We start from the raw sequence: 27,062 nt of genomic DNA on the forward strand, positions 1-27,062 counted from the left end.
TAGGTTTTTTTTGGGGGGGGGGGGGGGAATTATAATCAAAATAGTATAATTCACATAAATTAAAAAAAAAAAAAAAAAAAACAACAACAACAACAAAAGAAATAGGGTAACCTAGATTTGTAGATTATACAGGCCATATGTATTATTTGAAAGTGTACCATTGATTTCTCTAAGTTTTCTTAATCAAATATATTTTCTAATGTATAGAACAATCAGGTGTTTTGTCTCAATAGGCAAAACAAAATTTTCATTTCAATTGATTATACAATGAATATGATTTAGTAAAATTATGTTGAAAATTAAGTAACACTATATATTCTGTAATCTTACACTTGAGCATTCATTTGACAGCCTCTTCTTGTTGTTTGGACTAAACTTTCAGCCTTTTTAATATAAAAGGAAATGTAGAACTTGCTGTTAAATCTTCAACATTGAACTGAATTTTGTACCTGTAAATCTAAATCATTTATGTTGGTTTAGGTATGTTGTTGTTTATGTCAACCTAAGTCTTATAAATAATTATATTTATCAAGGTAGGAATTGGAAAATCAAACTATCATTATTGCATACGCTATATCCACACCATAAGTCATTTGTAGGTTTCATCTTCAAGTATGTTTGAAAACATGACAAATGGGAAAAAAAAGTTCATAGTGGACTCTATGAAGATTGAACATCATAAATGTTTTGAATGATATACTAAACCAATGGCTTAGTAGTTAGTATAGCAATGGCATCCACACAACCGGTACTGCATTGAATAAAGCCAATCACTTGAACAGTAGAATGTGTTCAAATGGAGAGGGTATCTCATGCGCCTGGTGCATACAAGATTTTTTCATTCAAATGAGTGTGTATGTTTATATTAAGGACAAACTCTATGAAGCTTTTTTAAGATTGGCCATATTCTTTTAATTTATGTCATAGCCGGTTATGTTTTCCTAAAATTTTTTTGGCACGACTACAAATTTTCTAAGTTTCAAATTTATTATTTTGGTAATTTGATGTTTAAACCGGTAGGGATGATGAACATACATGCAATGAACGTAATCATAAACACTGGTAGACATATGAAACTATGATATCTTTTGTGTATGTAAATATTTGTGTATTTATGATGTTTTTCTTTTCTTTTAATTTCTATTGATTTGCACATATATTTTCTGTTATCTTCATGTAACGTCTTTTCTTTGAAATTTGTTTATCCACAGATTAATAGGACTTAGGTTGTATGTGAGATAGCTTATATTGGGCAGCTTCTTTTACTATTTGGCTTATGTTTGCTACTATTCATGGGTCCCTTTACATTTTTTGGTACTATTCATAGATCTCACTATACTATTTCAGCTAACTTTTAGTTTTATCTATTGTACTTTTAGCAAAAAGTTTTCAATTTCAGCTAAATAGATATCAAACTATCAATTGTCTTTATACATTTGACATTAATGTGGTTTAAAAATCACTATGTTGTTTCTCATTCTCTATTGCATTTGGGTCTAGGCAAGAATGTTTTTCATAACGCCGGGCATTCTTTGCAAACCTTTGTGCTAAAAAGGGACTAGTATACTGTGGGAGCTCTTTGATTATTTTGTAACGGATTAATTAGCTATCTCCAAAAGGGTTTATTCCAACATCCCTCTTCAAGCTGAGGCGAAGGCCATCCTCTGGTTAATTCAGCTCGCAAAGTCTATCAATTAGGAAAACGTCATGATTGAAAGTGATTCAAAATTAAGTATTGAAACCATTCAGAAGATAGTTGCAGAAACTCCTTAGAGAATTTCAAGCAACATAGCATAAGCCTTTAGCCCTCTCTGTTTCTTTCTCTTCTTGTTCTCTTAATTGGGGACTTATAGAGAGGTAAACAGAGCCCCTCATGTTTTAGCAGGCTAGTCTCTTAAAGAATAGGTTATGGGGCTGTTTTGATTATTTAGTTGCTAGGCCTCAAGGCTTTCTTGATGTGTATTTTGAGGATCTTAATTTGATCTGTTACTAGTAAGCTTTTGTTGCTTGCTTCAATAAAATTTTCCATGATTATCAAAAAAGATTATTTCAATTATTGTGAAGCAAATTCATGTCACCCAAGTTATCGATATTATGAAGATAGATTACTAAGTTTTGGGGTAGGGTTAACGGGCACGTTAAGGAATCGCTTTATGTTAGATTTTTGACCAGCTTTATAAGGTATGAATCCAGTTGAGTTAACTTTTTAAGTTTCGTTTATCACTTCAGCGGTATTTTTAGCCACTTTCTTTAATTCACGCTAATTTTTTATTCATTTTTATTGACTATACTCCACAATAACTTATCTTTAAAAGACAACTTATCGTGCCCGTTAACATTTCTCCATATTATAAAATATTAGCATTACTCCTTTTGGGAGAGGGAAGAAAAAAAAGTGTCCAATTTCTATGTGTTTGGTAAAATGCCACTACTTGTATGAAAAGGACCACTTCTAATAATTGAATCTGTACATTTAAGCTTCCCAGCCTGACATTTTCCCCCCTATTTATAAATCCACCAAATAGCTCTCTCTCTCTCTCTCTCTCTCTCTCTCTCTCTCTCTCTCTCTCTGCTTCTATTTTTTAAAATTTTTCACTACTTCCATGACTATATATTTGTCTCACACTTGTGATTTGTCCATATTTCATCTTAAGCATATTGCATACATAAGAATTTGGCATATTTTTGCAAGGCTACTGTGGAAGTGCTCATATCTTATGAGCTTTGTTGCATGCTTTCCCTTATAATAACAGGCACGCTAATAAGTGCTCTTTTCATTGTAAACAGTGTGGGCAAGTATATTGGTTGTCAGCTCTGAAAAACCTTAACAAGATGTGTCATTTTGTTTTGAGGGACAAGAATATTAATGGAATCAACATTTTTTTTTTCTTCTTGAAAATGACATCTTAATATATATGATCATGGAGTCATTTTCTTGATTAGATCTTGGTATGACTTGATAAGACATTGGTCGGTTTGACAATATTAGGATTTAGTAGAATAACAAGCTTTAATTAGGTAAAGTTTTCAATGAAAAGCTAGTACCACTTGTATTAATGCTAATAATATATGTTTACATTGCAATCTCAAGTAGGAAAAGTCTCTATCTTATGGTCATAGCTTAGGATCACTAATAAGCAAAGAACTGGTGCCCCTAACCTTCCCCCAAACTCGCACCTTAAAGTTTTCAAAACCTTGGATTCTACGAAGGTCAATTGGTGAATGTGAAAGCAATAGTTAAGAGGAGATTTTTGATGTAAAAGCGAAGTTGTTTGATCTTTAACTTGATTACTGAGAAAAGGAATCTCAATTATAAAGCAATTCATTTCATAGTTGTTTGTCATTTACCAATCTCTAGTATCATCTGACCAATTAAAACTTAACTAGTAAGTTTCTCGTGCAATGCACAAATACTATTGTAATGTTTTATATAAATTTGTTTTTAGAAAATATTAGACATATATTATAGCATATTTATTATAAAATTTTATTAGTAATGAGTTCATCATAAAAAGTAACAATTATAAATTGCTCACATATATCTATTATAATTATTTTGTTCAAGTAATGAGTGATAATTAAAACCACTTGAAGTAATATTGTATAATAAAAGTTGATAAAAGCATATTAATTCATTCTATATTATTGATTTTGATTATATGATGTAATAAAAAGCTTCATTACAAAATCTTTTTTTTTTTTGTTTCTTCAATCTTTGTTATTAAGGTATGGTGATGCTTGTTATTATCATTAGTTTCTCTATCTTCAACGTTTGAAGTTTAGTCCGTCCATATTTGTTCAATTTTTTAGCTTTCATCATTTTTTTTCCTTTTGTTGCATTATTTGTGTTAATCACTAATGAATTGGCATCGAGAGATTCTTAATTGGATATTACAAAGTTTGGACTTTGTCGCTAAGATTTTTCATAATATTTGCATTTATATTAAATTTCAATGATGTTACAGTTTTTTGTAAATATTTTTATTTTTTATTTTTGTTAATTTTGGAATAGTGCAGCAAAAAGAATTAATATAGCATATTGAATTGGGTTTTTTTTTTTTTTCTTCCATACCTTTTTATCATTTGAAGGTGCTTCAAAAATCTTAGCAACTATGTAATTTTCAAAACCACCCTTTAGATTGAATTCATTCAAATGAAGTAGAGAAATCCATTTTTTTCCTAATTTTTTTTTTTTCAAATCAAGTGGAATTCGTTCTCCAATATCAATATTTTTACAATAATTTAAATAAGTTGTACCTCAGTTTATTTTTCAACAAAATATCTTGTAGATTCAATTAGGATTTTCTCGACATCTCAATCAAATATCACAAAATTTATTTTGATAGTTGCATCAAAAATTTCAATTTGAATCACGTATTTGGAATAGTTTGCAATTGTGTATATATATATATATATATATATATATATATATATATATATATATAGTAGTTATAGTGAGATAAATATATTATAAATATTTGGAGAGTATATAGTTAATGTGAGTGCCTCTAACTTTGGGATAGAAAGATTTATTTTTGTTTCACATTTTGCATACCAAGATGATTTTGCTTGTGGTTTGACATTCCTTTCACAAAGTACGCATAAAATGTAATACTAACCTATTGTTGTATCAATATTACTTATTATTGCAATACCCTAGCAGTTTAAATCTTGCAATGAACATTGAAATTAATATATATTATTTTTTTAATGTAAATAATATGATGTATGATTATTTTTTTACATAAATGATGAGTATAAATTGAAATGATTAACAAACTTGTTTTATAAGATCTCATTCAATGCATTTTATTTTTACTATTGTCTTCATAACATTTAAAGATAAATCCTCATATGAAATTTTTTTTGCATGTATTTTTGGTATTTCTTGTATAGGATCATGTTTTTTACCATTCCTATCATTAAATTTTTTTAAAGAAAATATTAAGTTAATGGCATTTTGTAAGATAGTATATGATATTTATTAGACTTTTTTGTTATTATAAATTTTAGAAATATGCACTTTTCAATTATTTCAGCAACCTCAAGGATCTTAAGATTTATATATATTTTTGTTGCACTGGTCGATGACAAAGAATTTGTCTGCATAAATTGCATAGAACATTATTAATATACAAACGCATATTGAATTGAAATTGGGGAAAAATGAAGACATGATTTTATGAGGATGAGATTTTCTAGAAGTATCACTTGTACGTGGGGAGTAAGAAGAGAGTTTGTAAGAGGGTAAGAGTTTTTGCTTTGATTTACACGTGAGAAGGGTCAAACTTGAGTCATAATATGTAAGGTAAGAATTGGCTTAAGTTTTTCATAAGGTTTGGTCTACTTTTAAAAGTAGTTTATTTTATAGTTAATTTAATTTTGGCCTAATGGGTCTAATTGTCAAGAACAACCCATATTTTATATAATAGTAAGAAAAAATTTACAATAATCTATTAGGTAACAGTAAAAAAAATTAATAAAAGGAGTTAAAAAAATGCTAAATTACTATGATCTATTGGGTAACGGTTAAAAAAAACTTAATGAAAACAGGTAAAAAATGTTAAATGCAATATTAGAATGCCACGTGGCAGGACAGAAAAAAGAAGTTACTATGATCTATTGGGTAACAGTAAAAAAAACATAATAAAAAGAGATAAAAAATACTAAATTTATATAATAGTAAAAATTAGTTACTATAGTCTATTATGTAACAATTAAAAAAACTTAATGAAAAAATGTAAAAAATGTTAAATGTAATATTAGAATGCCACGTGGCAGGACTTCATGCACTCTCACATGAGGTCTCTGTTTATATATATATATATATATATATATATATATATATATATATATATATATATATATATATATATATTGATTGTTAGATTTATTTATTTCTTTTAGACTTGTAGACTAATGATATTACCTAATCTCTCTTATAAGGGTTCAAGGTCGAATCCTTTATTCCCCATTTGTTATTTAACAATTAAAAAAGAAAATCAAAGTTTGAAGTTATACGTAAAAGGAATTCATAGAAATATAAAGGTAATAATAGCTTATTTTCATTGATTATTAGCCTTGAAAATAAGATATATAATCTAAAAATAAACTGTAACAAACAATTTTCAAAATAATTATAGTAAAACCTGTCCCAAGGGGGTGCAGATGTCTATCTAGATTGAATTAGTTAATTAATTTACTTTTAAAATTGCTGGGATGTCTCCATGTTACACAACTAAATTTAAAATGCCCGTGCATAGCTCTCCCCCCATGACCATGGTGCCAGCCAAAAAAGAAAATTCAATTGCCTCATCATATTTCAAATTCGTTCTTCGAGTGGTTCACCCACGTAAGTATCAAATCAAACGTTAAAATGTTTAGGATTTAAATCCCTCGTTTCCAACTATTGAATTATCAAAAGATAAAAATAAAAATAGAATCCTCAAAGCTGAAAACGGTTTTAAGACTATAATTTGAACTTTTGGGCAAGAGTTGTTCCCTTTATACAACAACAAACAAAGTACTAGTTCCAAAATTTTGGGATTTGCTATGGATCTCCATAGCTTAGTTATGGTCGGCCATATGTCTTGACTGTAGTGAATCTATTCACAAAGAATGAGTAAATATTAAGTTCACCGTCAACCTACTGCAACCTTCCTCCTTTTCTCGGGCTTTGGACACAGACAAGGAGGGAGTTGTTCACTTTAATTTAACAAAAACACTCAAAATGCTACAAGTTTTCTGTTTTAAATTCTATTTAACAGTGCCCATAACTCAAACAATCCCTCAATAAACAGCAATACCAACAACCCACCATCAAAGCACATTGATGGATGACCAGACCTTACCCCAATAATATCAATTGCCTTAGTCCTTAGGAAACAGAAAACCCAAATTCCATAAATAAATAAATCAAGCAATATATGCCCCCACATAACATTAGAACCGTACAAAAATTCTCCACGCCAATAAAGACCCAACAACCAGATGAATTAGTGGGGTGGCATCATATCTGGGTACTGATACCTCATAGGCATAATCTCTCACAAAAAAAAAAAAAAAAGTAGGTTCCACATCACAATCTCATCTTCAAGGAGATTATAAAATCCCCATCCCCACACAACCTGATCTTCTTCAAAAAAAATAGAAAAAAGAGAATCCAAATTTAAATACTTTTCCACCTCCCCAATCAAATATCCCAACCCACCATTCCCACCATTGGAATCCACCTCATCACAGATTCCCATACTTTCAGATACAGAAGCAAACAAATATAAAAGGAGAGAAAAAGAAAAGAAAAGTAAATGCTGAGACTGATGAGAATCAAATATGGAAAAAGATGAAGTATTTGAGACAACAATTTTGACAAAATAATAAAACTTTAAAATTTAATGTTACATCATCATCACCATCTAAGAACCAAATGCCCTATTGTCCTGTCACTATTTTTTCTTCTTAGAATACTCCATCCACATATGGAACACATCAGCAACACCATTTTCTTTTCTTTTTTATTTCTTAATAAATGTGTGCTTTGTCTCCCAATAAGGACCTAGTTAAAGCATTACAAAAAAAAAAAATCCCCCAACTCCATTACAAATTACAATAATTAGAGACAAAAGGAATAAAAGAAATGGGGACAACAACCCCAAAGGTTTAGTTATCATCTAGTAAACAAGTAACCTATTATAAAAACAAAATAATTTCAGGAAAAAATAGACCTAGGTTATGATAAATATGGAAAGAAAATTACCTAAACTGGGCAGGGTCATTGCAAAATAACCCAGATAAGGTTTCTCATCCCTGACTTCTGTAATGACACAATAAATGGAGAACTGAACAATATTTATCAGAGACTTTCGTCCTTCCTTTTCCTTCAATTGTTGCTGTAAACTTCTTAACTCCCAAGTTACCTAACAACTAAAAGAATTAATAATTCAGTTTTAACTACCTCATGCTCAGTAAAAATGATTTCATTTTCACTAAGCAACAATCTGATCGAGTTTCAATTGCTCAAGCCACGCTGATTCACTTTGGGGCTTAGAATCAGAACCCTGAACAGAAGGTGCCACGCCAGACACTGGAACAGCTGCATTTTCAGATGGTGATTCTTTCACCAGTGATTGAACCCATGAAACATCAGGCTCCTCTCCATTATGTGCAGTTGAACATGATTTGCGTAACCCCCCTAATTCATCTCCTTGAACAGACCAATCTACTTTCCCATTATGGGACTCCCAATTTGACCAAGAATTCATGGGGGACCCAACAACACTGTTAGATCCAAGATCACGTGGGAGGTTGGATCCAAGATCCCTTGAGCTGAAGCTGCGGAATTGTAGCTGCTGCTTATCACGATGAGAAAGTGCAGAGAGCCGAGAACCCATTGGGGACAGAGGCTCAATGCTCCGAGGAGACATCATCCCTGGTGAGGAAACACCAAATGAAGCCTGCAAGAGAGGATGGTCTGCATTCTTTGCAGAGAACACATTAGTTTTAATTGGAGATAACATGTTTTGCTGTTGCTGGAATTGATTAAGAAGCGCTGATTTGTGTGATGGAGAGAAAACAGATGAAGCCGCAAGTTGATCAGAATATCTAGGAGATGAGAGCTCAGAAGAGAACAGTTCATCTAGATTTGAGGGTGTCAGGGTTCTTGAACGGACAGAAAGATTGGCACCGGAATTACCCATGTGAGGCTGCGAGAGACAAGTCAAATCATTATGGAGCTGTTGTTGCTGTATTTCAAAATCCTGCAACATATTATACTCCTCAGAGCAAATGTCTCTTGCATTGAAAGAAGATCTCAGACGACTTGTTTGTAGATTGCTGCCTGGAAGATGCAAAGTTGGGATATTCTGCTGAGGCCAAGCCATGGATGGATGTGAAATACCATTACCAGAAGGAGACATGGATGGAGAAAATGGAGAAGGTGACACAGCAGACGCCGCTGAGGGAGAGCCAGGAAACATGCTCAAGGCTGCTGCCATATCCATGACAGCAGCAGCAGAGGCAGCTGATCGAGGGGAAGGCATTGCAGATCCAGAAGACACATAAAGGGGTCGCAGTTCCTCATGTGTGTGGGCAAAGAAGCAAACCCGTCGTGTGCAGCTCGTCCCATCCTTGCAAAGTCGAGTCCTGTATTGTGCTGGGTGCAGCCAACACTCAAACACCCCATGAGCATATTCACACAAATCTCCCCGTCTACAAGTCCCCTTTCGAAACTCTGGACATGGCACACAACTATAGTGGTACTTCCTCGGGTCTCTTCTCCTGGCATTCTCACCTGGATGAACAAAAGGACACTCAGTCCAATCATGGGAATAAGCTCGGGAACAAGGTCGGATCTTGAATGAGAACATTCGGAACTCATCACTTGCATAAATGCTACTTTTGAGGTCAGGAAGAGATGGGTCAATTGGGTATTCTTTCTTCTCTGGTACAGACGAAACATTCATAGGCTTACAATTTACAGGAGACGATATTGAATTTGAGAGAGAGGACAACGAACTATTTTCTGGGGATGATGGGAGGGATGGAGAACTGGATCTCAAATCAACGCTTGAAACCTGTGGATCCTGCTGACAAGAAGAAGCATCAGTTCTTAAAAGCTCTTCAAGGGCCACCTTCAAATTGGGTAGATTGGCAGGAGCCACAATAACATCAAATGGGCGATTTCCATATGCATCAGTAGTGTTAGGCTCAGCACCAGCTTGTAAAAGCAACTTAACAACATCAACAGCCCCAACAGACCCACCAGAAGCAGCACAGTGAAGGGCAGTGCTCTTATCCAGTCCACAAGAGAAATTTACATCCGCCTCAGACTGAGAAAGAATCAGTTTCACAACATCAATACTACCATATTTTGCAGCAACCATTAGTGGAGTTCTACGCTCAAGAACCATCCTTTTCGAAAACCTCTGCCGACCATACCATAATCCAATCTCCCCAATCACAGAAGCATTACACTTACACATAGATTGCTTAAAACCCTCCACATCATTACCTGCAGCAAGCTCAAGCAAAATAGAGACAGAAAGCTCGGATTCAACTGCTCCAGCAGAATTATTCATATCTTTAGTTAAAGATTCACTCTCTGAAGAAGATAAAAGAACCAGTTGAGGATTTAAATGCTCCGGGCCACCGCACATGCTTTAACTAAGAGGGAAAAAAATCTGAAAGACACCCAATCTACAAAGAATCAAATACTAGTTCAAGAGAATAAACGCATATAAAAACTAGTTAGAATCATATACTAATATACACCACAATTCTCTAGCATCAATCCTCCATACCCCCCAGGCAAAAAATATATATATATTAATCTAAAAAGATACCCACTTGACAAAACTAACAGTGTAAGCCAGAACCAAGTATAGCAAATCAATTAAATAACAATAAAGCAACCCAAAGACCATCCAAGGGACGAGAATAAAGAGAGATAGAGAGAGAGACTCACCAGAACATTGAAAAGCATTGAAAAAAAAAAAAGGGATTGAGTGAAAGACAAGGGTCAAGAAGCTTATAGGGTATATATACTACATAGATTAAAGAAAAAGGCGCAGATTACAAACATGGTAAAGATATATTTATTATATATATATGATGATAATCTTGATGTGCTAAGATGGAAAGTTCGAGATAACTCCGAATTTCTACCCAAATACCCTTATCTTTCGGATCGGATCTCGAGAAAAACCCCCTCATTGCGATATTCATATTCTCAAAAGAAAATGATTTTATTACAATTTTAAAATGTAATCTTTTTGTGTGAAATTAACTACTTCTTCTCTACGCAACAAAAGGAAATGCAACCAGGTACGCTTTCGTTTGGTTGATAAGAAAACAGTAAAGTAGGTTCCAGTTAGTCAAACAGCAAAAGACTCAAAATTCAAAACTTTTTCAACTTTCTTTTGTTTTTGTTTTCTTTTCTTTTCCCACACTTTCTCAGCAACCAAACGACAAAAAACGTTAATTTACATAAATTTTTTTATAAAAAAAAAAATTACATATATATCCGAAAGAGAAGCGAAAAAAAAAAAAAAAAAAAACGTCAAACAAAAAAAAATTCAAAACTTTTTCACTTTTCTTCTCTTTTCCCACACTTTCTCAGCAACCAAACGACAAAAACATATATATTTGCATAAAATTTTTAAAAAAAATTAAGAAGAAATGAAACTTACAGATTTGAAGATGGTGAGTATGGAATACGCCCAGAAGCGCCATTGAAAACCCTAAGTGACTGTACGGCAACTCTGTTATGCACACACATTCATCGATCTGCGAAGAGGAAACGGAAAGCGAAGACAAAGGCAGAGACGGCCTTCAAGACCGAGCGAAAACCCGAAGAAGAAGAAGAGAGAGAAAAAGAGCCTAAAAGCACGATCGCCATGGTAGAGAGAGAGTGTGTGTGTGTGTGTGTATGGGGATTTGAAATTACAGTGAAATGAAATTCGGAATGAGAGTGAATTTGAGTTGAATTTATGAAAGGAGAGAGAGAGAGTGAGAGAGAGTGAAAGAGCGTTGAAATTTGGCGTGAAATTTTGTTGGGGAGAGGGGGGTAACCGGAAGAAGGGGTGGGAGTGAGAGTGAGAGTAGGTGAGAGGAAGTCGAGGTTGGTGACCGGATGAAGCGGTGGACCATGTGGGTGGGGTCTGTGGAGTTTCATTGGAGGATGTGTAGTGTAGTGGGTGCGGTGGGAGCGGAGCTTTTGGTTGGTTCAGGTGGGAGGAGAGGTCAATGTGGGTTATGGGCAACTGTCAAATCAAGTCTTTAACAGGGTCTATTTAGATATAGTTTATTTTGATAAAAGCTAAAAATTTAAAACACTGTAACAAAATAATTTTTAAATATGTGAATGCTATTGTAGGACGTAATCTTAAAAAAAAAAATTTGAATACAATACTTGTGAGTCTCATAAACAGTGCACAAAACTCACTAAAAAACATAATCTCACGTCTGAAAATGTGAAACTGTGAAAGGCCTTTCTCAAAAAAAATAAAAAAAAGCATAAAACACAGACGCAGTACTTTTTAGCACTATACAAACGGATACTAAATCAATTTCAAACATTTTAAATATTATAAAAAAAAAACCTTCTTCTTCTTTTCTTTTTTTTTTATTTGTTGAAATGCTAAATTATAAATTGATTCAATAACGGTCATTTTTTATATAAATTTGTCATTCATATCATTTGTATGCGCACAATTACACCTGGACCCAAAGACAACTATGGGCTCAGGCCCAATGAGCCTTTAACAATAAAATTTATAGAGTGTGGGCTTGAAACCTAGGTTAAAAGTACTGAGAACTTGATAACAGGCTAAAAATTACAAAACACATGTAAATAACAAAAGATAATTGTAAATAGGCCTCCTCGGACATAAGCCGAGGACTACTTCTGTATTATTTCTATTTCTTACTTAAAAGTTACAATTCTTAGTTTCTTTCTTTGTTACAGATTCCCCCCTTTCTCTTTGGCCTTCACCCCCCTTAAATACTTCATTCCCTGATACTTTTTGAAAAGTGACTAGAAGTTTCAGCCCTACTGTTCAGGGGTCACTTCCCCATTAATGCGGCTAGGGAGGTAGGTGCAGAGCCTTTAATGCGGAGGTGGCAGCCTTTGCTCTTGATATTTTCTTCAACACTGGTGCATCTAGAAGATTCAGGGTGTCCCCCTTTAACCATTAGTCTTTCCAGAGTTGCCTTGACCTTCATAATGAAGTTTTAAGTTCTCTTGGATCTGTCCGAGGAGAAGCTCGCCCTCAGTTGTATCCTCAGATCCTCGGCGTATGGGTCAATTCGTAGAGTTTAATTTTGGAGCAGGTCGGCCCTCCATGCTACAGTCCAAAGGCCCATATGCCCACTTGGGTCCTTTTACCCCCCACATCACTTTTATTATTTGTTGATCATTTCCTCCTTATTATTCAAAGAGAACAAATTCGAAAAAAGCTCAGGCATGTTGGAATTAAATTAAAATTTCTTTTATTCATAATAAACATGAGGAGTGGCATGATGGGGAAATTAAGGGCTCATTTGGTAATATTATTCTAATAACGTTGTTTGTGTTTTTTGAAAATGTGTGTGGGTGAAAAAGTGTGTAGAAATACGTGTAATGTTATTTAAAAATTAAAAACTATTATTTAAGTGCACGTACCAAGTAACCTCTAAATTTGTAGTTACAAAGTACCGTGTGTGAAGTAATGTGGGAGAATATATGGTAGTTCCTATAGCTAGTTATTAGCCCATAAAAAGAGCATGTATAAGGAATGTAGCTTCGAAGCGTTTTTGATACATTTATAAATTGTCATCTGGCATCGAGATAAGCATCGTTGAAACCCCACACAGAGAGAGAGGGAGAGGGAGAGAGAGATATGTGAAAAAAATCAACCATGAAAATTGATGAGCCTCAAGTATAAATAAAATGCTCATTTTCAAGAGAAAAATGCCAATCACTACTAACAAACTTGAATACGCATAAATTATTCGCTTATATATTTAGTTCCTTAGTGGATTTCTTGTAGTTTATAGAGTTTTAGAAAGTGTTCATGCTTGTATGTGTTTCTTAATAATATTGTTACTCGAATTAATCGTGTATATATATAAGTTATACTGAAGTTTGATTCAAGATCTATATTGTTAGTCTCATTAAATATGTTTACTTCAAATCAATTTGATGATGATGGTGTAGGCTTTGATCTATTCACCGCAAACCTTCAAATCATTAATCATGTAGATGACTTAGGCTTTGAATTGATATGCTTGCAATTTAAGATTTGTTTTATTTTCTTTATATTTATTTGTTCAATTTTCCTTTTTTTTTTCTTTGGGTTGAAAGTTCCTTTCTTTGTAATTGTTTGTGGGTTTGAAGATGTGGTTGATTTAGGTTTGAGGGTTTGAAAAATAGAATTTTGATTTGGATTTGGGGTTTCAAAAGAAAATATTTTTGTTTTGGGTTTTGGGGTTGGTTTCAAAATGGGTATCTGTGTGTATTAGTTTAAAATGTAGTCCTGTGATGCGTGTATGCATACAAACTAACTTTGTAGTGGAACATGAATTTGCACTAGGGGTCTGTTTGGATACTGCTAATCATTAAAAATTGAAAACTAAAAACTGAAAATATTGTACCAAAATAATTTTTAAATGTATAAATAGTGTCGTGGGACCCATTTTTAACTTAAAATTTGCTGAATTTCATATTTGTGGGTCCCGTGAACAGTGCACGGGACCCACAGAAAAAATGCAAACGCACAATTAAACACGCAAACGCGCTATCCAAACTCACACTAGGAATGATTTGCTTGTGTTTGATTTGCTTTCCTTTCTTTGTTGCTATGCCCCTTTACTGTTTGCTTGACATTTTTAGAGAGAAAAATGAAAGAGTGGGAAGAGAGAAAATATCACGCGAGTATGGGCAACAAGAAGAGTATTGTTACCCTCTTGAAAAAAAAAACTCGTGGGTTCCACCTTTTTGAGTTAAACTTTGATTTTTAAGCTGAACACTAAAGCCACCATCTGAGCGAAATACATTGTTGAGTAAGTTAAGAGAAAAGTAAAGAATAAAATATGAGATTTGAAATTGAACTTTGAATCATGAGAATTGAGGTATGAGAAGTGAGATTCAAGTGATGTGAGAACCAAACATTTCATTTTTTAGTGCTACTAGCATTTTCTACTAAAAGACCTCTTGATTGAGGTAAATCCAAATTTCATCCATCAAACCACCTATTTGTAATTTCACACATTAGTATATTACTATGCAAGCCTCATTAGTTTCATGACTAATGAGACTTGCACATTAATAAGCTATATTTTAAATGTCAAAAATTATAATTTTCATAATTAAAAAAAAAAAAGGCTCTGTTGGTTAATATGCAAACAAGCATATGGTTCATGTTGGTAAATGCATAAACAAATTAAAGGGTCTTATATACTCCTGTAACTTTTGTTTTGTGGACAACCGTGACTCTCCACCGACCGTTACAGTACCTTTCTTTGTTAGTTATTTTCATATACTCATCATGATAGTTACATTAAATACATCACCAACCTATCATAGCTTTGCTTATGAGGATCCCATGAGATAGTTCAGTACATAACTTCATACCAGAAGAAGTGGTTTTGTCATGTTGCTTATATCCTACTACTTTGGAAACTAAAGTTATGGATACGCCAAGGAAGATACAATCTCAATTTATCCACCTCAAAATATGATTTTCGCACAGAAGTCAGAAGTCAAGAGTGTTATAGCTCAACTAGTTGACACTTCTTAATACTTTCAATTGAGACATTTCGAATTCAAATATTCCATCCCATTATAACTATCGAATTATAAAAATAAAAATAAAACATTACATATAAGTGGTTGATATGTGACCAAAAGTACCATAGATTTAAAAATATGATTTTTTTTTTCAACATTTCTATTATGTGTCTCCAAATGTAGAGAAAGAATATGATATTTCCGCATCACACTTATACATGTATGTCCCACAATTGAATAAGGCCATACATTGCGGCTATGCGTAAATATAATATACTTTTGTTCGAACGTGAGTGTCCATTAAAATTTTGAAAGATTGCTAATAGTAAGTCGACAAGTGAATCACCAAGTGATAGATTTTGTCACCCTAGGCCCCTTTTCCTTTTCCTTCATTCTTTTGTGATTTTATGGATCGTGAATTATCCACAACTTTTTTTTTTTTCATAGAATAAAGTCGTTGGCAAATCCTCTCAAGGGAAACTGACAAAAATAAGTACAATATCTCAAACCAGAGTCTTGAATGTTATGATGATTTTAGGATGTCAAAACCACTTGACAAAGCCTTTAGTTACATTTTTTTTTGGGGGGTCTATCCTAATCAAAATGGCACATTTATACCTCATTGATATAAATTCATTTTGACTAACAACACTTAATCTCATACACACATTTCATTTTGTTTTTCCAAACAAGATTTTGCAAAGCTTTTCAACTGCCTAATTATTCATTCAATTGTGTGTAGTTTCTCATTTCTTGTATACATCTCATTCATCTCTTATTAGAAATAAATAATGCATTAAATATATAAAACATGCATATATTTTTATAAGTACAATTTTTGCATGCTACAACTTTAATTTTCTACAACCTTCTAAAAATGATATGTTTTCTTAAAATATTTTAAAGTTATACAACTTATCACCTCATAATTAAATTATGACTAAATTATAATTTACACCTTCTAAATCTACAGTCGCCAAGTTTTTATATTATTTTTTCAATTTAATCTCTAAACTCGATCTCAATGCTAACAATTATCATCAATCAAATTGCAAAGGTAGTAAATTTTAAATTAACATCCCATTGGAGAGTAAAAAGACATTTTCATATATTTCAAATTGGTTTTTAGGTTTAACATCAACAGAAAAATTACATGATTATCGCGAAACCAAATTCGAAAAGACTTCACTTTGTATATGATTTTTCAATCCATAAAAACCAATGAAAAATTTGTCTTAGATATATATATATATATATATGAGAATGAGTTGAAATCTCAAGATTGTTTTTGCATTTTAGCTTTAATATTTTAACCAAGAAGTAAATTTTGTTAGTTTTTCTTGTTAAGCAAACAAACAAAAAAATAAAAAAATTTAAAAACTAAAAAATTCCCATTTCTCTTTCTATTTCTCTCTCTCTCTCTCTGTCTCTGTCTCTCTGAGAAAACCTCAAAGCTTTCTCCTTGAGCTCGCATGAAATTCCGAACGAAGCTCGCAAACCATGCCAACCCCAGCTTCACCCTCAGCCTCAGCCTCGTCGAGCCACCGCCGCGGCTCGTCGGACCTCATGGTCCGAATAGGCTCCGCGGACTCGGAAATCAAGCTGAGGGCTCTCAGGGAGCTCAAGAACCAGATCATCGGTAACCGCACCAAGAAGCTCTTCTTCCTCAAGCTCGGCGCTGTGCCGGCTGTCTCTTGTGCCCTAGCGGAGGCCCAGGCTCAGGCTCAAGCTCAGGCGCAAGCTGACCTTCTGGTCCAGTCGGCTGCGGCGCTCGGTAGCTTCGCCTGTGGCTTCGACGCCGGTGTTCGAGCCGTGCTTGATTCCGGTGCTTTCGCTAATCTCGTCGCTCTTCTCTCCTTTCCTGACGATAAGGTGATTCCGATTTGTAATAATTGAATTCACTGTTTGGTTTTGTGGATTGGAAATTTTGTTGAATTGATATTGTTTATCAAACTATTTGCTTCTAGGAAAGAGAGAGATTGTGCTAGTAGATTGTGTATTTCAGCTTTTGAGAAGTGAATTACTCGTGTATATCGAAAAAAAATTTGAATTTCCTGTTTGTGTGAATTATTGGATTCTAATAAAATGTGTGTGTGTGTGTGTGTGTGTGTGTGTGTGTGAGAGAGAGAGAGAGAGAGTTATTATGCTAGTAAATTTTGTACTTCAGCTTTTGAGAAGTGAATATATGTGTGTGTGTGCGCACGTGTTGTGTAATGTGTGAATTATGTAAATTATTGGAAGAGAGAGAGAGAGAGAGAGAGAGAGAGATGAAATGCTAGTAGAATTTGTATTTCAGCTTTTGATAAGTGAATTACACTTGTATTAGGCTTTTCTAGTTGAGTGGTGGTTTCTGTTTTTTTCCAAGCCATTCTGTCTGTGTTTGATAATGAATCAGAAGCTTGTCGTTTCGTTTTGGGACTCTAAAGTAGTTTAATGTAATCTTTTGGTGTGGTGAAAGTCCTTTAAGACTGTGTTCTGTGCTTTGGTGTCCATTGCCAGCGATAAGAATGCAGTGGTAATTGATTGTGCTGGGGGATGGTGGATAATTTACGCTGGAACTCCTGTTCTAGTTGAGATGGAGTTGAATATGATTGGTGAGATATTCTATGGTAAGGGACACACAAAATCGGAAGAATCGAAAATTGTTTCTCACTGACACTTTATGCTTTGGATGACAAATGCTTGACCTCTTATTAACCCCAAGGGATAGCAGATATGTTGAGGATAATGCCTCATGAAGCAGAGTCACTAGTTTGAATCTCCTCTTGCCTCTTCCCCTTAGTGCCAAAACGTTCTTATCCTTCTATCATGGATCCTTAGTTTCCTATTTTTGTTTCCCTTGTTTTGCTTTGTCTTTGGTGCTTCTCTCTTGTTTACCTTGGTGACACCCCTTGACATCTCTTTGATGAATTATTTTGCTTATAAAAGAAAATTTTAAAAGAAAAGAAAAAGGTGCCATACTTGTGTAGGGAGTGTTTCATGGACTTAGTTTTGTGTATTGGGTATATAAGTGTGTTTGTGTGTGTGTGTTTTCCTGGTAACTTGGTGTGTGGTGGTTGTTAGCTCAATGTTGGGGGATTTTGCTTCATTTAAGGTTGTAGTATTTTTTTGTATTTTATGCCCATTTTTCTTTGATTATTTCAATATAATTCTTAGAGTAGGGATGGGTGAAGAAGCTTGGGAATAGAAATTGTTATCTTTCCTTTCTTTAACGAAATCTTCATATTTGTTTCTGATTCTTCAAAATCTTTTATCTACTCTCAGGTCTATTAGTTGTAACTTTTATCATTTTAATATGTTGCACACATATAAGTGACTAGTCCGTTCTTAATATTTCCATTCTTGGATTGTTCACAAAATTGAGTGTACCCTGTATCTAATAGTGACTGATTCTGCCTGCTTCATTTCAAATGTCATTTGGACACTTTGCTTTGTTTTCAGGTTGTGGATGCTGGTGCACGTTCCCTTAGAATGATTTATCAATCGAAACTGGCTCCAAAGTATGATTTCCTACAAGAGGAAAACATGGAATTTCTTCTTTCATTATTGAATAGTGAGAATGAAACTGTTACGGGACTTGGTGCAAGTATCATCATACATTCTTGTGAGACTGTTGTGGAGCAAAAAGCATTATGCCATGCTGGGGTTTTAAAGAAGCTTACTAGCCTTCTTGAAGGTTCCCCAAGCCAGAAAGATGCTAGTTTAGAATCTCTTGCTACTATAATAAAAAAGAATCCAGAAGCTGCTTCAAAGTTTGTCTCTGAAAGCAGAAGAGCTCTGAGCTCTGTAACTGACTTATCTAAAGATAGGAATCCTCGGACAAGGTTACTGGCCTGCATGTGCTTAATTGTTATAAGGAACACATCTCCTTGCTATCTGCAAGATATAGGCATTAAAACCAAATTGGTTTACCTTTTACTTGAACTTCTTGATGATCCTGGACAAGTTGGAGAGGAAGCTTCCTTTGTGTTTTCTAGTTTACTTGCACAAAAGGAGGATCTACAGAAACTGGCTTTTGAGGCAAAGGCTATTGATAAACTTCATAACCATTTGCAAAAACATTTATTACAGCCCAGACGTTACCAAGGAATATTGTTGGCATTGGCTGAGCTATGCTCAAAATTGGAGAGCTGCAGGTCCAGGTTCCTCTCACTAGAGGTCTGTTGTTTCATAATGGATGCATAAACTTGCACAGTTAATTTTAATTGTTTGCATTTAATATTTATATTATCTGTTGAATTTTTGTATGCTTATTAATTGTTCTCAATCTCACTGTCCATTCATCCCTTGCAATGAGTCATTAGGAACATGGACCTATATTGTAAAACTTTTTATTTTATTTATTAATTTCTTTTCATAAGGGATATAGATTTGGGACTAAGGCTTTGTTGTTGAGGACTTGTTGTAGTGTAAGGGATGTAGATATGTATGTGTCACATTAATGATGGCAATGAAGTAGATTTATGAATTGGGGGTAATATTAAAGAGGATGGGCAACAGAGATTTGGTTTATGGGAATTAATAGTTGGCTGAAGTTTGCATTGCTAAATTATGTTTTACCTCTGTGTGCATGTGCACACATACGGAATATGTTTTTTTTTTCCCTTGCCCGGCGAAAGTAATTACAATCCCAAGTGCTTGAAGAGAGATCTTATGTAGTTCAATTTAGGACTTTGTAGCTTGTTAAGTATCATTGTTGAACTGCTTGGTATTTAATATCCATGTAGAATTCTTTTATATGTCATTGTAGATGAGTTTTGTTTATGAGGGAACATTGTCTTTCCTAAGTATTGTTACTCCTGGATTTAGCTGTCCATCTTTTTCTTGGCTTCTGTAGATTTTACTTGACTTTAGTTTGCATGCAAAATATATGCAAATGGTTTTAGATATCTTAAAGAAGATTTTGCAACCCCATGATAGCCATAGTTGACTTCCATAATTGGTGTTTGCCCCACCATCATCCTTTAGCAATAATATCTGGTTATATCTTTGTTCTCCTCTAGTATGTTTTATGTGCATCATTTATCAGTTCTAAATAGCCAATTACTATGGGAGTGCAGGAATTGATTAAGAATTGAATTGCTCAACTAATCTAATTGTTAGGAATTGGAAGGTCACCTTTTTTTGGGTGCATGACTGCTGGACATTCAACGTGTTTGATTCTATTTTCAAATATATTTCTTCTTGATGCTAATGATATACTATCTATTTTTTCTTTGTTTCCCATCCTCAACTACTTATGAATACATGGGAAATAAGCCAAATTAAAGATAATATAAAGTCTGCACTTTGTAGACTTTTATGTTTATTTTACCAATTTGCAACTTCTAATATATTGTCATGAATACAGGTATTGAACTTGGTAACTGATGCACTGACTCATGAGGTAGCTGACGTACGTACTGCAGCTTGCATTTGCTTAAGAAGTGTCTCTCGGTCAATCAAGGTTTGTGCTATGAATGTTAAGTTCATGATAACTGATTTATGATGATTACAGAATAGACTTTTGCTGATAAAATATCATTCAGAGTCTGAGTGCAGGTCATTTTATGAAAGAAATGATTGTTATTCCCTTGGTTCGGCTTTTACATGACCCTTCTACTTCTGTCCAGGTATGCAAGCTTATCATACTGATGATCATTTTTCTTCACATAGTTTGTTTTTATTTATTATTTATTCTTTACTATAATTGAAGTCTATTATATTTACACCTTGTTGTAAGTTCCGTATGAACCTTATAGAGTTGGGACTTGGGAATGTGGAGATACTTGGTTAAGTGCTTTGGAAGCCATTTGGAAGATTTTGCTCGTAGCTTAAAAAAAATTGTGTGTGGTATGCCTATTTATTTATATATAACTATAATTGAAGTTATTACATTTATACCTTGTTTTAAGTTGCTTACAAACCTTCATATAAATTGGAAGGTGGAGTTTCTTGGGTAAGCACCTCGGGAGCCCCAATCAAGTAGAAGAGTTTGCTCATAGCTTTTGGAATTGTGTGTAAAACTTATTCTATCTGCCTATAACCCTAATTTAGGTTATATGTAGCTGGTTTCTTGCTTCAATTCAAAGATGTGAAGGAGTGAAAGATTCTCCTCATAATATAAATTGTAGCATATGATTGTGCTGATAAAATCAGGGTATAAATGTATATATTACACCCCATACATCATACTTTGTTTGTTTCCTGAAGTACACCAATACTTCTTGGTTCCCCCCCCCCCCCCCCCCTTTTTTTCTCCATCCATCATATTATTCTTCATTGTTTGCATATGCATGCAAAGTGATATTGAGCTTACTCAATATGAGTGGAGCTGACAACATCAGACCCTGAACACAATCAATTAATCATTTTGTAAAGGGTATAAATTTTAGATATTCAAATCTAATCAAATTTGGACAAACCTTCTCAATGTTGTTTTTTTTTTTTTTTTTTTTTTTTTAAGTGTATATCAGTAGGTGGGCTGATTTCAGGTTGATCCTCAGTAAATAGTTTGGAGTTGAATTGTGGTTTTCTCAATTTATTTAGACTGGTAATGTGTACTATACTATTATGTGGCCCAACTAAAACCCTTAGAAAGCGAACCACCTCTTAGCTCTAGGTACAAGGGAAGGGAGGTTTCTGGTGCAGACTTTTCTCATGGTTAATGACACCCCATTTTAGAACTTGAATTATCTATAGCATAATCATTCAAATTGTTGCATAAATCAGGATTAGCTTAAAATTTACGATAGTTTGCAACTGATTTTCCTGTGATCTCAGATGGTACCTCACCAAAGAAATGAAAGTGGACATAAGCTCTGTATCCAAGTCATAAAGAACATTAGTATTCAGACAATTTTGCAATCCCGTGTTCTCATATAGTTCCCACTGTGTTTGAGTGTGAGTTGTATACCTATAATAAAGGGAATGTATCGAGTCTCTGAGAGAGTCAACTGGTTCATAGATTCAGAGACGGGTTTTCTTAGACTGGAGGTTGAGTGTAATTGATCTGTCTGTACTCACATCATCAGAATGGTATAATAATAAATTGTGTGAACATTTTGTAAACAAAACAACTAAGTTTTTGTGAGGAATTGTGCTTTGTAAAACCAAAACCATGCTGTGTTGGTAGCATCTGCATAGCCTTAACAGTTTTATTATTATTTTGATTATCTAATATTAAGCTTTGCAGCTATTTAGTATTTATCTCATGTTTTCTTTTTCCTCAATCTGGTGTTTGAAAGGCAGGCAAAAAATGCCATTAGATGCTAGATGCAAAAAAATGCCATTATTCATTGTGAAATCACATATAGAGGAATTTCCATCCATCTCTGAATTGGAAAATCCTTTTTCAACATGCATTGTCTTTAACTGTGCTTCTCCATTCCACTTATCAAAAAAAAAAAGTACTTGCGTGATCGCTTTTGAGCAGATATAACCTTATTAGTGCCTATGAATTTAGCAAGTGTTGCTTAGAAAATCTCCCTTGAATGCTCTATTTTTCAGGTTGCGGCTCTTGGTGCTGTTAGCAATATTGTGGTAGATTTTACAACTGCTAAGTCTACATTTTTACAATGTGGGGGTCTAAAACTTCTTGTACAATTATCAAAATCAATGGATCCAATTCTAAGGTTAAATGCTTTGTGGGGTTTGAGGAACTTGATGTTCCTTGCAGACAACACTTGTAAAGAAGGAATTATTTTAGAGCTCACGGCACCCTCATTATCAAGCCTTATCTGTGGTAATGATCAAACTCTCTTTGTGGCAATAGTTCAATTCTTGCTATAGTGATGGGGTATAAACCACTGCTTATTGCATTTACGCTGCAGACCCTGAGCCTTTTGTCCAAGAGCAAGCTCTGGCTCTTGTTCGCAATCTTGTTGATGGATGTTTAGACTCTATCAAGTATGTGTTTGCTGAAGATGGCATTATATTAGATGCTATAGGAAGGCAATTGCAGAGTGCATCAAAGGCCGAAATCGGGATACAGGTTAGAAGTCTTTTATAGTTGAGAAGTAACATTTTGAACTAGTAATTATTACATAGAGTGCAATTACAGGTCTGACAAATAACATTTGAACTAGTAATTATTACATAAGAGTGTGACGTTAGAGTGTCATATTGATTTGATAGTGCATGTTGCATCTTGTCATCACTACCGTTTGACATTATGAGATGCAATTCCTAATTGCTTATAAATTTATTACATTACCTTGCTCTTACAAGGGAAAGAAGTTCCATTAGAGCTAAAGCTTGTTGGCGGAATGCTATGCTAAGTTAAAATGTTAGTCTAAAAACTTCTCACTAATTTCAATTAATTTGTAAAATTGCCAATGGTTTCAAGAGACTCAGAATTTAAAATCTTTTGCGTAATCATGTTAAATACATACATATAACCAGTGCCTGGCAGACATCATATGAATCTCATCCTCCCTGCATCCTTTTTATTTATTTTTTTATAATAAATAAACTGGTAAGTTTACTTATCAAAAAAAAAAATAAATAAACTGGTAAGTTACACGTGCATCTAGTGGTTCTTGAACCTATTTTTAAGGGGGGCGGGGGTGGGGGAGGTATTATTTTAATCCCTTTTTATAATTAAGGACAGTCAATTTCATTTTTACCTAATGAAGTTTTGTATGATTGTACAAAATTATTTTTTGAGTTGAAAGTGAGACCTAAAGCGCCTATTTTGGTTTCTTCTATGACAGAGTTTAGCACCATTCATTCTGCTGTCTTTATTAAAGGAAGCCTCATCATTGTAGTTGTTTAATATTTGAAGGCATATGGAGAATTTTCACTAAATGCGGAGTTTTACAAATTTATCTTTGCAAGTTGGATGTTGGAAACTATTAAAGAACCTGCACATGGAATACAATATAATCAATTATCTTGAGATACATACATAATTATGTATTAGTACTTGTGAAACCACATGCCTGGTTTCATTGTCTCTTGCCCCTGAAGTGAATGATATGAGAGCTCATGAATATTATATCATGTAGTGTTAGGCTGTAACTGGTAATTCATGCAGTGATGAAATTTTTGTACTTATAGAGAAAAAAAAAGTATTTGAGCCGTAAAGTTAGGTGTTAGATATGAAAGAATATCCATATGGACACTTGATGACGATGCTGACATAAATTACGGAGGGGGTTGGATTGGTCTTAGGTTTAAAATTTTCTTGTCATGGGGAAGAAAAAGAGTGCAGGTGCTTCCTGTGGAATATTGCAGGATCTGGATATGTTCAACTTCTATACTATAGAATTTAAGGATTTGCTGTCAGTGTTTACACATCAGGAAAAAGAATCTGGACACATCCATTGTATCATATGTGATTAGTATGCTTTCCAATTTTTTATTTAGAATTTTTAATATATAAAAAATGGATAGGGAAATGGTAAGATGAGTTACTAACCCCTTACGATAGTTATAATAAGTTTATATCATAATATAGCACTCATGCCTTTTCATATGTAATATAGTATCAACATTTAAGGGCACAACTGACATAAATTCCATGATAAAATTTATAGAACAAGGTCTACGTTTGATATTAACACTCATAGCAGGTTTTGGTGTGTATATATATATGTTAGCATCATCATCATTTATAGCTCCCTGAAATTCTTTTCATCTAGGGAATGTATGTGCTCAGCAATATTGCCAGTGGGAATGAGTTTCATAAGGAAGCAGTAATGCACCAACTCCTTTTACAAGTGAACAATGGGACCCAAGCTTTTATACTCAAGTTTTTGCAGAGTAATGACAGCCAGTTACGTACGGCAGCCATCTGGACCATTATAAATCTCACTTTTCCATCAAGTCCTGGTGCATCCAGTCGGGTTGTAAAATTACGCAATGCTGGCATAGTTTCTCAAATAAAGACAATGGTCAATGATCCTTGTGTGGATGTAAAGGTTATTAATCTTTTATCTCAAACTGGATGGATTTGTTGGTCATTTTTTATCTGTTTGCTAAGCCATACCTGATTCTTGTTTGGTGTAGCTCCGTGTAAGAACAGCACTTGGGCAATTTATGACTATTGGTGACAGCTCAACATGATCACTCTTTTCTCATTTTTCCCTGTCACTTGAACCCCAAGCAAAGATAAAGAATATGGTTGCAGTTTGTATTTTCACCTCTTCTGTTAGATATTATCCAGCCTTCCATCGGCAGCCTGCAAAACATGGTATGCTTCATTCGAAGTCTATAATAACTTTCTTTATGGTCATGAAACGGGGTTTTGACTAATTTACTGTTGTGACAGTCAAAATGAGAATTGTTTGAAGCTCATTATGAATTTAAAAAATATTGATCATAAGGTGATAGCAGTAGATTTATTATGGTAAAGATGATGGAATAATAGCCATCTTACATTTTGGCTTCAAGTCAAGATGTGAAGGGTGTATCTGAAGCAATTTCAATACCTGGAAATTTTACTTCCAGCGTGTGGTGGAGGTTATGTATGTAACTTTGATCTTTTTCACCCCATTTCTAGTAACTTTATGTTGTACTCTCACCGTCACTATATTTTCTTTGTTATTGTTTTAGCTTTCAGAGTGATGCTTAGTATTATTTGCCTTGAAGTAGCTTCGAAAGATTGGAATTGCTGTTCTGATGGGTTAATTTTTGTTGTTATGTTCCCCTTTTGCAGATGTAACACATTGCTTTCAGTTTTTTCCAGTCGGAGCAGTGTGAGAGCTTTCACAATTTTTAGGTACTCCTGATCAAATTACCTTCAAGAATCTCATTCCCATGGTACATTCATTCTGTATCCATTTTGTTGTATGTTTCAAATGATTCATTAGTAATAGTCTTGGATAGTGTACCATGTGACTCCTACATATTGCCTGTCAAATGTTGCACCATTAATCAGATTGTGAAGACGATATCATTTCCAAACATTGTTGGCATATGCTAGTGTGACAGCACATTTCCTATTTAATGGCTCTGTAGAAGCATTATAATGGGCACTGAATGTGGATGCTGTTTTGCTACTGCAAAGCAGGGTTACTGATGCCACTGAAGTTTTCCTTTCCACACTAAGCCGGCCTGACTCATTGCTTTGCTGGCCACTCTATGCTTGATTGAAGGTTCTTGTAACAGCCATGGAACAGAAATGATTTTTTCTGTTGATGTACTTGGGATAATGGTTTAGTAAGGTATTTGGTAGCTGATACATAATATTTAGACTTGATTCAACTACTTCGAGATGGTTGGTGAGACCACTGCAGCTTTGGTAGATATTTTCCCTTGGTTGATGAGGCTTTTGGTATCATATTGGTTAAACCAATGTTTTCAGTTTTTCGTTTTGTATTTTTGGCAAAGATTAAGGTTAGTAAGATTGGTGTGCAAGTGTGTCATAACTGGTGCGCTAGGGGATTCGAAGTTGAAATTCAAGCATGGAGAGTCACAAGACAAGCAGGGGAAACTTTCTGCATCATTTTCATTTTTTTAAGGCCAATCTTGGTTTATAGCCTTCACAATGGACAATATCCTTATCTCTGTATCTTAGTCGTGTAACATTAGACCCCCCAAAAAAAGGTCCACAACAGAAACGAAGGTAAAGAAACATTATTGAATCTGAATCCATCTCCTAATGTGTAGGCTATGTGCGAATATTTCACACCCAGGTAGGCTGGATATTAATATTCATTATTCTTTAAAATGAAAAGATTATGTATTTCTTTTTCAATCTGGCGATATTTTGAACACTTACGTGGCTGATTTATGTTTTAACTTTTGTTTTTGTGCTGGAGCCTAACCCTTTTAATGTGTGTTGCACTTGCATATTTATGAATTAAATAGTGAA

General features: G+C 34.0%; 2 protein-coding genes across 7 annotated transcripts; one reads left to right on the plus strand and one right to left on the minus strand.

The window, feature by feature from the left end:
• Nucleotides 1–7,363: 7,363 nt before the first annotated feature.
• LOC142607664 (zinc finger CCCH domain-containing protein 56) lies at nt 7,364–11,517 on the minus strand. Of its 2 annotated transcripts, none has more exons than XM_075779232.1 (2): nt 11,187–11,517; nt 7,364–10,178 (listed from the first exon to the last, which is right to left on the minus strand). In XM_075779232.1, the coding sequence occupies exon 2, from the start codon at nt 10,152–10,154 to the stop codon at nt 7,986–7,988; it is 2,169 nt and encodes a 722-aa protein (XP_075635347.1). In that variant the 5' UTR covers nt 10,155–10,178; nt 11,187–11,517; the 3' UTR covers nt 7,364–7,985. The 2 variants fall into 2 exon arrangements, with proteins under 2 accessions (XP_075635347.1, XP_075635348.1); XM_075779233.1 differs by having other exon boundaries at nt 7,364–10,194; nt 11,187–11,487.
• Nucleotides 11,518–16,660: 5,143 nt separating this feature from the next.
• On the plus strand, nt 16,661–26,945 carry LOC142607480 (uncharacterized). 5 transcript variants are annotated; one of them, XM_075778991.1, is made up of 10 exons: nt 16,661–17,137; nt 18,707–19,423; nt 20,616–20,711; nt 20,794–20,877; nt 22,754–22,988; nt 23,077–23,237; nt 24,889–25,167; nt 25,256–25,439; nt 25,905–26,008; nt 26,127–26,945. In XM_075778991.1, the coding sequence occupies exons 1-8, from the start codon at nt 16,766–16,768 to the stop codon at nt 25,310–25,312; spliced, it is 2,001 nt and encodes a 666-aa protein (XP_075635106.1). In that variant the 5' UTR covers nt 16,661–16,765; the 3' UTR covers nt 25,313–25,439; nt 25,905–26,008; nt 26,127–26,945. The 5 variants fall into 5 exon arrangements, with proteins under 5 accessions (XP_075635106.1, XP_075635107.1, XP_075635108.1 ...); XM_075778992.1 differs by having other exon boundaries at nt 26,259–26,945; XM_075778993.1 differs by having other exon boundaries at nt 25,905–25,967.
• The last annotated feature ends 117 nt before the right edge of the window (nt 26,946–27,062 follow it).

This window comes from Castanea sativa, chromosome 8, assembly GCF_040712315.1.
Source record: "Castanea sativa cultivar Marrone di Chiusa Pesio chromosome 8, ASM4071231v1".
In the NCBI taxonomy this organism is placed as follows: Eukaryota; Viridiplantae; Streptophyta; class Magnoliopsida; order Fagales; family Fagaceae; genus Castanea; species Castanea sativa.